The sequence below is a fragment of the Grampus griseus genome, assembly GCF_964374135.1.
Source record: "Grampus griseus genome assembly, chromosome: 4".
NCBI lineage: Eukaryota > Metazoa > Chordata > Mammalia > Artiodactyla > Delphinidae > Grampus > Grampus griseus.
In genome coordinates, this window is record NC_138997.1 from 111,018,200 (window position 1) to 111,030,889 (window position 12,690).

Consider the following 12,690-nt stretch of genomic DNA (forward strand, 5'->3'; position numbering starts at 1 on the left):
TATAGAATACTTTGAAGACCATTTTTTAGATACGTTGCCTCATAGGAAATAGAGTAAAACTCTGATTAACTGGAATTAACTTTTCGTTAATTCATTCAAAAATATTTATTGATTACTAGGTGTTATTTATTTATTGATAAGCCAGGCACAGTGATAGGTTTTGGGGATACAGTGGAGAACAAAAGATAAGTATAAAAGATATAAGTATATAATTATCAATATAACGTATGCTATGAAGGAAAAGTAGGTAAAGCTAGCATGCCTGATGAATAAAGAGTTGTGGTTTAATGCTTTATTCAACTGAGAATAAACCAGTAAAACCTAATTTGTGGTAATTACTTCAACTAAATACATATATATTGAGAGCACACTATTTCTCCGGCATTGAATTAGGCCCTGGGGGCCCTTAACGTACCCACAAACTATCAGAGAAGAATGTATGTTATTATTTTATTTATTAAGAGGCTGTGATGCATCAGGAATTATACTAAGCAACAAGAACACAAAAATCAGTAAGATGCAGTTCTTACTCTTTAGAAATTTACTTTAATAAAGGAAATGTAGGCAGCGATAGAGACCTTATTATGGAATTATGTAAAGGGTATTCCTGAAACTGGGAGAAATCTAAAGCACAGAAGAATAAGGAGGAAAGATACACTGATAGAAGAAGTTGATAAGGTAGGCAACGGAAAGATTTGTGCAGGGCCTTGCAGACCATGTTTAGAATTTTAAATTTTATTGTAAGGATAATGGGAAGAGTCTTGTCAAGATTTTTAGTTAAAAAAGATTATGCTGAGGGTGGGCCCAAATCCAATATGACTGGTGCCCTTACAAAAAGGGGAAATTTAGACATAGAGACAAACATGCACAGAGGGAAGATGATGTGAAGACATATAAAGGGAAGATGGCCATGTGACTGGAATGATGTATTTATAAGCCAAGGAACACTGGATTTTTGGCAAACACCAGAAATTAGAAGAGATAAAGGATTCTCTCCTTCAGCCAACAGAGAGAGCTTGGCCCTGCCAACACCTTGATTTTGGATTTTTAGCTTCTAAAAGTGTGAGACAATAGATTACTGTTGTTTTAAGTTAAAAAAAAAAATTAAAAAGATTATGCTAGCTGAAGTCTGAAGAAAGAGGAAGAAGAATGGATGCAGGAAATTGCAGGAAAGCAGATAAGAGATAATGGAAAACTTGACTAAAATGATGGTGTCAGAAATAGAAGTGAATAGACTTGTGAACAGGTTTTTCTGATTAATTGAATTTGGAAGGAGAGGCAGGAATCAAAGATGAATCTGCATACTGACCTGAACAAGTCAGGGAAGGAAAATGGTGATTACTGATATAGGGAATGCTGGAGGAGAAGCAGCTTTAAGGGGAAAAAAAAAATAAATTCAGTCTTAGACATGCTGAATTAGAGGTTACCTGTGAAACATCCAAGTGGAGTGCAGAGCAGGCATCGGATGTTGGTCGCCTAGAGCTAACAAGAGAAGCTTGAGCAGGAGCTAATAACTGGAAGCCATGGTCACTGTTTGATGGAAGTATTCAAGACTGTCTAATATCCATCTTGTGAGGGAACAGAAGGAAGCTCACAAAGATCCCTGAGGAATGCTATATTTAATGACATGCAAGGGCAGATGAAGACAGTGAAAGATACTGAGTGAAGGTAACAGAGAGGAAAGATGAAAACGAGGAGATTGGGGTGTACCAAAAATCCATGAAGGATTATGTTTGAAAAAAAAGAGAGATCAAGTGAGATCAGGGACTGAAAAGAGTAATTTGTGACTTTTGTCAGGGGAATGGAGAAAGTGGAGTACAAAGTGAAGTGAGGTTACCAGAGGAAAGGGATAGAGGAGAGCAAAATGAGTAAAGGGGATCAACTGTATGGTGACAGATGGAAATTAAACTTTTGATGGTGAGCACACTGTAGTATATACAGAAGCTGAAATACAATGTTGTATACATGAAACTTACATGATGTTATAAACCAATATTATTTAAAAAAAAATGTCTTGGAAGGAATCACATGCACAAAAAATTTAAACCTGTGTTAAAATTTTTAAAAAAATGTATTTAAAAGCAAGCAACAAGCTGGAAAAGTATTTACCAAAGGTATCAAAATGTTAGTATTCTAACACTACACTACAAATCAATAAAAATGCCTTCCAGTAGAAAAATGGACAAAGAATTATCTGAAGACAATTCAGAGAAAAAGTATAATTGGTTAATAAACATAAGAAAAAATTTAAACTTGTTAGTAATAAAAGAAATGCATATGTAAATGAGATTTTAAAAACTTATCAAGTCAGCAAAAGAAGCTTAATTATAATGTCCAGTGTTGTGGAGGATATAGGGAACTATGCATTTTCATTTACTGTTGTTGGAGGTTTAACTGGTTTAAAATTCTTTTTCTGGAAAACCACCAGCAATACATTAAATACCTTAAAAAAAAAAAAAGAGGTCACATAACTGCTTTTCCTTCCACCTTACTGTAAAAACATTTCAACTAATTTAAGAGCAGGTATATAGGTGATTGCATGAGTGTATATAAACAAGCACTAGGGAAAGAAAAGAAAATTACAAAAGTGCTCAATGACTATAGAGTAAGATATGTTGTATATTAATATATACATTTCAATGAATAAGAGAGAAAAACACAACACACTACTGATAAAGTTAACTTGCTTTAGGTTATCTTCTGAGTTTCCTCAACTCTAAAATAGGGATAAAAATACTTACTTCAGAGATTTGTTTAGGAACAAATAAAATACTGTACCCGAGTACCTGAAAACTATAAATCATTGTAGTGTTATTTTTAAATTGTTCAAACTATAAAAAACAGTGGTGTTATTATCAAGATGAAACTTTGTAGACTAGTATTTATAACAGACTTTCAGAAGCTACTCCAACTTAAAGAATATAAATGTGTTTTTAAGTTTTCATGTACACTAAACTCATTTAATCTATACTTAAAGCATACCTGTAAATTGAGGATAATTCAATGAATGTTTTGCTTACTTTACGACAATAGTAAATGTAAACAGTTAACATTATATAAACAAAACAAAATTTAATTTACTTAATAAAATCCCAGACTAGCATTTGTGTTTATAAACAAGAATAATAATACCTGCTTAGTCACAGTGCACATGCAACTAACTTATACCAGTCATCAATAAATTAATATGGTAATTAAAATTTAACAAAGAAATTGGTTAAAAAAATCCAGTGCTGGCCAGTCTTTCTCTAAAATATATTCAGTTTTCAAAAAACCCATTTTATTCTATTCATCAGTTACATACCTTTATATATATATATATATTACCCAGCCCCTCAATTAGCTGTGGTTAGAATCGTCAAGCAGAGTCTTAGTTATTTAAGGAAAAGTAGATGTGAAAGACGTTGGCACTAGATAAAATAATTCTTTTGGCAAGTTTGGGGATCAAAATAGTATTGAAACTAAGAGGTAAAGGTCAAAGTGAAATCTTAAACTGAAATTACTGAGGAAAAAATGCTTGAAAGATTCCTTTTTTGGCAAGCCAGCCTCCCTCTCCTTTACTACCCTTACTGTTTGTAGTGACTTCTAAATGTAAAGTGATAGTAATGAAGTTGACATAGCTGAGGGGAAACAGAAGAATACCAGAACATCTCTTCTTTTGTACAAATTACTTAGATACAGAAAACTTTCAGAAAATTTTTGCATAGTTTCAAAGTTGAAACATTTAACCTTTAGTTACTAAATGTGTGATAATGATTGCTACCATTTGTTTGAGTGCTAATATTATTATGTATCAGATACTGAATTAGGTGCTTAACAATGCTGCAAAGTAGGAATTATTATAATTATGCTCACTTTTACAAACAGGAAACTAGAGAGGTTATGTGAACTATGCAAGATTATAAAACCAAAAAGGAACAGGGGTGAAATTTGAAACTAAGTTCATCTAATAGCAAAGCTCATGCTTTTTCTACTACAGTCGTCTGCTTCTGGGAATAAATATGATAGACACATGGATAAATTAAAAGTTAAGTGTAATTTTCTTCTCAGAGCTGTTTTCAAGCTTTGATTCTACAAGTCACAGAGTGCAGTTTATGTTTAAATTTACAAAAGGGATTTTTTAATCTGTTATAGAATCTAACATAGAATATACAGTATGTAAATCTGAACTGTGATTATCCTAAACTTAATGAATATGCTTTTGTAAGGCATACATACATAATTTTTTGTATCTACTTTCTATTATTCTAACATTTAAATCTGAACAAAGAAGACTTCAAATAAACAATACTAGGATGGAAAAGAGGGACAAAATTTGAGGTAAAATGTTAAAACAGGTAAAAATATTTTATATAAAGAATGGGTATAAAAACCTAGACAACATAGATACTTTAAAAAGGATTGTAATAAAATCAGCATAGATAATAGATAATTTTCAAACATGAACTTATAAAAAGTGACTCAGAAGAATGGATAATCAAATATCTCCCTGGTTAAAAGGCATCAGACTCAGGTGGTTTTATAGACAAGTTTAACTCAATCTATAAGAAACAGATAATTCCTCTTATACAAACTGATTAGACAGTCAATAAAGGGAAAGAGAAATAAAATCTTAGATCGAATACTAACAAGGACAGACAGGAAAAGAAAATTATAGATTTATCTCACCTATGAGCATAGATGCAGAAAGTCAATACTAGCAAATACTAGCAAATTGAATATAGTCAGTATTACTTTTTGGTAGAGACCTAGTAGACTTTATCTCAAAAATGCAAGGACCACGCAATATCAAAAATTTTAATAATGTAAACATTATCAGATTAAAGGAGGAAAAAAGATGATCCTAATCAATCCTTAATGGAATATGAATTTGATAAAATTCAACACTCATTCAAGTACTCTTAATAATATTGAAGAAGAAGGGAAATTCATTACTCAGAGTATTAATTTTAAAAAAATATCAGGGCTTCCCTGGTGGCGCAGTGGTTGAGAGTCCGCCTGCTGATGCAGGGGACACGGGTTTGTGCCCCGGTCCAGGAGGATCCCACATGCCGCAGAGCGGCTAGGCCTGTGAGCCATGACCACTGAGTCTGCGCGTCCGGAGCCTGTGCTCCGCAACGGAAGAGGCCACAACAGTGAGAGGCCCACATACCGCAAAAAAAAAAAAAAAAAAAAAAATCAAACTTAATGGTGCAATTAGAAGGATTTTCATTAAATTCAGGTACAAAGAAATCTACCTGCTCTCATCACTTTTATTTTACTTTACTAGAGGCCCTATGCAATGCAGTAAGACACACATACACATAAAATCAGAGATATAATAATAAAAGTAGTAACTAGCAAGAGATAAATGTATTCATATGTATATTGATTGAATTAGCCGCATAAACATCCAAGAGACTCTACAATCTACTAGATTTAAAAAGCGAATCAATTCCAAAACACTTGGTATTTACCCAAAGGAACTGACAACTTATGTCCACACAAAAATTACACATAGATGTTAATAGCAGCATTATTTATAATAACTAAAACTTAGAAGCAACCAAGATGTCATTCAGTAGGTGAATCGTTAAATAAACTGTGGTACAACCAATGGACTATTATTCAGCACTAAAAAATGAGCTATTAAGACATGGAGGAAACAACTATATGACATTCTGGAAAAGGCAAAACTATGGAGATAATAAAAAGATCAGTGTTTGTATCCTAGTGGTTGAGGGCGAAGGGGGATGAATAGGTAGAGCATAGTGGAATTTTAGGGCATTTATACTATAATGATGCATACATGTCATTTATATTTTGTTCAATCCCACAGAATGTACAATACCAAGAGTGAACCCTAATGTAAACCTTGGACTTTGGGTGATGATACTGTGTTAATGTAGGCTCATCAATTGTAACAAATGTTCCACTCTGTGGGGGATGTAGATAATGGGGAGGCTATGCATGTGTGGGGCAGGGAGTATATGGGAAATCTCTGCACTTTCCACTCAATTTTGCTATAAACTTAAAATTGCTTTAAAAAATAAAGTCTATTTTAAAAAAATCAAATGAGTTTGCTAACTATAAAATGAATGTAAAATAAACTAAAATCAAGCAGGAATAATCAACCAGGAAACATAATAGCTTAAAAGATATTATTCATAAAACTAACAAAATAATGTATTTATTCTTCTTAGGGACATCTAATAGAAATCTCTAAATCCACGTGTTCAAAAGTGAGCACTTGATTTTTACCTTCCAACCTGCTCCTGCTATGGTCTTCCTTACATCAGCAAATGAGAACAGCCAAAACACCATCCTTCTAGCCTCAGTCAAAAACTTTGGATTCATCCGCGATTACTCTCTCTTTCGTACCTCACATTCAGTGAGTCAGCAAAATCTGTTGGTTCTGTTTTCAAAATATACTTACTACTGTAATAGGGAAGAACAAATCTGACTCCATATTGGATCTGTTTCTTTTACTTTAACCTTTGTATTCTATTGCTTTTGCTGCAAGTTAAGAATGTTGCCTATAGCCTGAAATAAACAGGATAGCCCATTTTCAAGGCTCTGATCTTTAAAGGTATAACACTTTTTCCATTCACATAGAGATAAAAAGTTGCAGAACAGAGAATAACATTTGTCTTGTTGGAGGTTTACAGGAACACCATGACCTGACCTATGTGGACAGCGGTAAGAACAAAGGATTCCGACATCAAGAAGTTTGCAACAACCAACATTACCTCCCTTTTTAATATAAAAGAAGCCTGAATTCTAACTTGGGTAAGATGGTTCTTTGGGACATTAGTCCACCATCTTCTTGGTCAGCTGGCTTTCTGCATAAAGCCACTATCCCTTGTTCCAACAACTTGTCTCTCGATTTATTGGCCTGTTGTACGGGAGCAGTATGAGCTTGGACTCAGTAACACTACTTCTCATCACCTCTACTGCTACCCCTTGGTTCTAAGCCATCATAGCTTCGTCCTTGGTCTCCTCTTTTACCTCTGTCCCTCCTATTGTCTATTTCACGTATAGTAGCCAAAGTAATCCTTTTACATGTAAGTCTGATCCTGTCACCACTCTGCTTAAAATCTTCCAATGGCTTCTCATCTCATTTGGTATAAAGCCAAAGTATTAAGGTTACACAAGATCTGAACCACTGATCTCTGTAAATTTATGGCTTCCACACTCCTCTTCACTCATTCCATTCTATATATAGTATCCTTACTGTTCCCCTTACAAAGTATGTTACTACCTTGCACTTGCAAGATGGAATATTTTTTCCTCAAGAAATGTATATAACTCACTCTCTCACTTCCTTTAAGTTCTCTTCTCAAATGTTTCCTTATCAGCTAGGTTTTCTTTGAGTCCCCCACATAAAATAGCAACTCTTCTCTAATGCTCTCCAGAATCCTCCTCCTTGGCATTCTCTATTGCCCTTCTTCTTCATCTTCTCCTTTTAAAAATTGAAATATAGCTGGCATACAATATTATATTAGATTTATGTGTACTAGACAGTGATTTGACATTTGCAGACATTATGAAATGATCACCACCATAAGTCTACTAACCATCTATCCCTATACAAAGTGATAACAATATTATTGACCATATTACTCATGCTGTGTATTACATCCCATGGCTTACTTATTTTATAACTGGAGGTCTGTATCTTTTAATCTTCTTCACCTATTTCACACACACCCCTCTGCCATCTCCTTCTCCTCAGGCAATCACCTGTTTGTTCTCTGTATTTATGAGTCTGGTTTCATTTTGTTTTGTTATTTGTTTGTTTTGTCTTTTAGATTCAACATACAAGCGAGATCATGTGATATCTGTCTTTCTCTGTCTGACTTATTTCACTTACCAAAATAACCTCAAGCTTCATCCATGTTGCTGCAAATGGCAAGATTTCATTCTTTTTTATGGCTGAATAGTACTCTATGTGTGTGTTTAAGTATATACCACATTGTCTTTATTGATTTATCTATTGATGGGACACTTAGGTTGCTTCCATATCTTGGCTATTGTAGATATTGCTGTTATGAACAATGGTGTGTAGATATCTTTTCAAATTAATTTTGTTTTCTTTGAGTAAATACCCAGAAGTGAAACTGCTAAATCATATGGCAGTTATATTTTTAATTTTTTGAGGAACAATTTATATGGTTTTACATAGTGGCTGAACCAATTTACAATCCCACCAACTGTGCGTGCAGGTCCCCTTTTCTCCACGTCCTTGCCAACAATTATCTGTTGTCTTTCTGATGACAGCAATTCTAACAGGTGTGAGTGGGTATTGAATTGTGGTTTTAATTTGCATTTCCCTGATGATTAGTCATGTTGATATGTATCTGTTGGCCATCTGTATGTCTTCTTTGGAAAAATGTCTATTCAGGTCCCCTGCCCATTTCTTAATTGGGTTTTTGTTTTTTTGATGTTGAGTTGTATGAGTTCTTTGTATATTTTGGATATTAACCTCTTACTGAATATATGGTTTGCAAATATCTTCTCCCATTTATTAGGTTGTCTTTTCGTCCTGTTGATAGTTTTCTTTGCTGTACAAAAGCTTTTAAGCTTGATGTAGTCCCATTTGTTTATCCTTATTCTTCTTTACTTTCCTCTATGGCACCTAAAGGCCACTAAATGTCCAACAATACATGAATGGATAAAAAAAGTGTGGTGTATATGTATACAACGGAATATTACTCAGCCATTAAGAAAAAAAGAAATCTTGCCATTTGTGACAACATGGTTGATCCAGAGAATATTATGCTAAGTGAAATAAGTAGGACAGAGAAAGACAAGTACCACATGATCTCACTTATATGTGGAATCTAAAAAACACACTAATTGTTTACCTTTTTTGCTTATTGTCTGTATATCCTCCACTAAATGCAAATTCTATGAGGACAGGTACTCTTTTTTCACTGCTTTAGCCCCAGTAACTAGAATGGTATCTGTTTTACCGTATGTATTCAGACATATTGTTGAAAAATAATGCATTGGTTTTTATACTATTCAGTATATTTTTCTTTATGGTTGAAATATATCATAAAAAAATGAAATAAATTCTAAAGAAAAGTAAACTAAAACTTGAATAACCTTCAGATAGCAACATTTCATGTAAATAGTGTAGTATATTCTTCTCTTCCATTCTTAGTATTGTTGTTGATGGGGATAATATATCTGACTTATGAGTACACAGAAAAGTCAGTTGTTTTAAAAAATTATTTATTTATTTATTTATTATACAGCAGGTTCTTATTAGTTATCTATTTTATACTTATGAAAAGTTAGTTTTATATCACAAAGTTTTAGCAAATTGACCCAGAACTCTGAGACTTACCATAATTAGGAATATATAAAGTGACTTGGGGTTTAGTGACATTCAAACAAAAATTTAGTGACATTTTAAACAAAAATCTCATTTCAGACGAGGGTGTAAGGGAAAAGGTTTAAAACCACTTAAATTTAAAATGAACAGTGACTTTTCCTAGTAAAATTTTACTTTATCACAAAATGAAAGTCTCACATTACTTGAGTTGTCAATATTCTTATTTTGAGCTTTTAAAATCAACTACTCAATCTTTTTGTTTCACTCAGGAGTTAAAATGTAGTGGACAAATAGCATAGAACATGAGTGACGTCAGTGAGAATGGCAGAGTAGGGATCTCAGAAAAGCTGCTCCTCCAAAACATAATGAGAATACTGGCAAAGATTATCAAAATGAACTTGTTAGAATTCTGAAAATTAAATAAAGGTCTGCAGCAATGTATGGAGTACAGTCAAAAGAAATACCTCTATTTCAGTAAGAATGTGAGTTCTGTGGTGCTTTAGTTTGCCCTACTCTCATTTCCTTCTCCTCAGCTCCACCTTAAAAACCAACAGTCTCACAAACCAGAAGTCTAGCAACCACTGGACAGGACAGAGTGGTTTTAGAGCTCCCAAAAAGTATCATTTCAGGGAATTATGATTACTTGACATGTCTTCCAGTTCCCTAGAAACCTCTCTTCACAGTGTTTGCCTTTATTTGACCTGACTCAGAACCCTCTCTGTTCAAAGAGACTTTTCTCTGGAGGTATCTGTCAAAAAGAGTCAGCAGCAATTGTTTAATATTGTAGCTGTCTGAGGTAGCCATAACAGTTGGAGCAAAGAAGAAGCTGACAATAAAAATTAAAAACTAAAATTAAAAGCTGGGGAACACAATGTCCATAGGGGTATGTGAAAGTGCTAACAGGATCCTGGGAATCTAGAACTCTGTCAATGCGAACATAGGATGTTTGGATGCACAGGAAAGACCTGAGAAGCCCTTAAGCTCTCACCTTTGGTTGACCTCAAGACCTGAAATAGTTGTATGAATACAATCACATATTAGAAGATAGCTATGTTAAAAAGACATAAGTGGGGCTTCCCTGGTGGCACAGTGGTTGAGAGTCTGCCTGCCGATGCAGGGGACGCGGGTTTGTGCCCCAGTCTGGGAGGATCCCGCATGCCGCGGAGCGGCTGGGCCCATGCGCTACGGCCGCTGAGCCTGCGCGTCTGGAGCCTGTGCTCTGCGACGGGAGAGGCCACAACAGTGAGAGGCCCGCATACCGTTAAAAAAAAAAAAAAAAAAAGACATAAGTGATAATAGTATATGAACAATACTGATACTTAAGTATACTAATATAACATCCATCTTCTTTTAGAGTTTATGAATTAAATCAGCAATTACATACCAGATCTGTTTTTGGAGGATCTGGACACTCAGTGGAGAAATAAGGTGTTGAACTTCTGACTCCACTGCTATCAGAAGTTGGCTTTGGAGGTTGAGCATGCTGTCTGTAAGTAGCACTTTTAGGAGTCCAACAAAACAGGTTGATTGATTCTCGCACACAACGTTCAATGTCAATTTCTAGATAGAAAAATTAAAAAAAAAGCAAACATAGAATTTGGATTGCTCTATTTATGTAAAAATCACAATTTTTCCTAAATACATATACACAAATATGGCTAAGATGATAACTAATTAGAAAAGATGACAGTAAAAAAGTAATCTAGATACTAATCAGCATATTTATGATTGGAATGGTACAGGGTATCTGGTATTACTATGTAGATACATATACACATATATTTACATTTGTAAATATATACATACATTTTTATGTGTGATTTTTGGGTATTATTATCTATATATAGATACACATACATATAGTATATGTGTTTATATATTTCAGTGTATCACTATTTAAACATTTAAATATAACACATTTCCTTATTAGAGAATCTTAACTTTGATAATATTTTCACTTTCTCAAATTAAAGGTTGGGTAGAAGGAAGGCTAGAATTTGGGAGTGGGCAAACAAAAGATTCAGAAGTTAATAGACATACTTTAAGTAAAGTGTAATGAAAGTTTCATTTCCATATATTAAAGATGATATAAAATAATCAGGGCAAAACTAATTAAAATCTCAGTTCAGCATTTCTCCCCTTTTTAAAAAAGAATTTCTTGATTTAACTGCAAAAAAGTATAAGTGGGGCTTCCCTGGTGGTGCAGTGTTGAGAGTCCGCCTGCCGATGCAGGGGACACGGGTTCGTGCCCCAGTCCGGGAAGATCCCACATGCCACAGAGCGGCTAGGCCCGTGAGCCATGGCCGCTGAGCCTGCGCGTCCGGAGCCTGTGCTCCGCAACGGGAGAGGCCACAACAGTGAGAGGCCCGCATAGCACACACAAAAAAAGTATGTGAGGTTTCATATAGACAGAAATTAAATGTACTCAATTAAAATAATAAAAAATACTTCCATAGAAGATTTCGCCTTCTTTCTCAGATTTGAAAGAAATTTAAACATCTTCGATACAGAGGTAATATACACAGGAAAGTTATTACAATGCCAAATTATTGTTTGTGTGTTTTGATAGGACTGTAACTCTTTAGGAGGTTAATATTCCTGATGGAGAGTAAGCTGTTACTCTACAGGGAAAGTGGAGCTATGATAGAAAAGCAGTAGAAATTCAAGAAGTTTACTAGGATGAAGGAGTTCATTAGCATGGACTAGCTTTTCCATTTCTATATTTGTAATATTAGTAAATGGCAGATATTATCATTTCCTCTGCAAAAGTCCAAGTGTGTCAGTTCAGATAAGCAATGAAGAAAAATATATTACATTCCTTACAAAGGGGTAAGGTCCCTATTTCTCTTTTTGAAATGAAGAGCTTATATATAAGGGGAAAAGGAAATAGACATTTAAGTTGATCCTGTGAATGGTGCATGAATCAGGCACTTATAGAATTATCTGCTTTTATAAGGTGGAAAACCCTTAGAGGAGGGCAGGGAAATGGACACTTAATGAGCATCTACTGTGTGACAGGTGTTGTATACTTTCACATAGCCCATTTAATTCTTACAGTGATTATTATAGACAGGTACTGCACTCCCCTCATTTCTGCTGAAGATGAAGAAACTAAGACATAAACAAGCTAAGTGACTGAATGTGTTAAGTGTTTTTATTACGAGTAGAATATCTGAAGTTACTAAAGGGTTATAAGGCATCTTTCATTTCCCAATTTATTTAGATTTGGGAAACAACAGCCAGCAGGTCTAGAAAGACCAGTTACTCAATTAAACATTCCTTTATCTGCTATTAGTGATGTTTGCCAACTTCACAGTTGGTTACTTCCATGGCTGCACAAAAAGGTCAGATTTCATCACCCCCATATG

The 12,690-nt window shown here is 34.4% G+C and overlaps 1 protein-coding gene across 2 annotated transcripts in view; it reads right to left on the reverse strand.

Moving 5' to 3' along the window:
- Window positions 1-12,690, reverse strand: part of TBCK (TBC1 domain containing kinase) — a gene marked incomplete at its 5' end in the record, with an annotated part of 228,033 nt that overhangs the window by 59,863 nt on the left and 155,480 nt on the right. For both annotated transcript variants that reach the window (XR_014296711.1, XM_082653866.1), the window contains one exon: window positions 10,707-10,882. Coding sequence is in view for 1 of the 2 variants with exons in the window: in XM_082653866.1 (XP_082509992.1) it covers window positions 10,707-10,882 (176 nt within the window). The remainder of the gene's footprint in view (window positions 1-10,706; window positions 10,883-12,690) is intronic.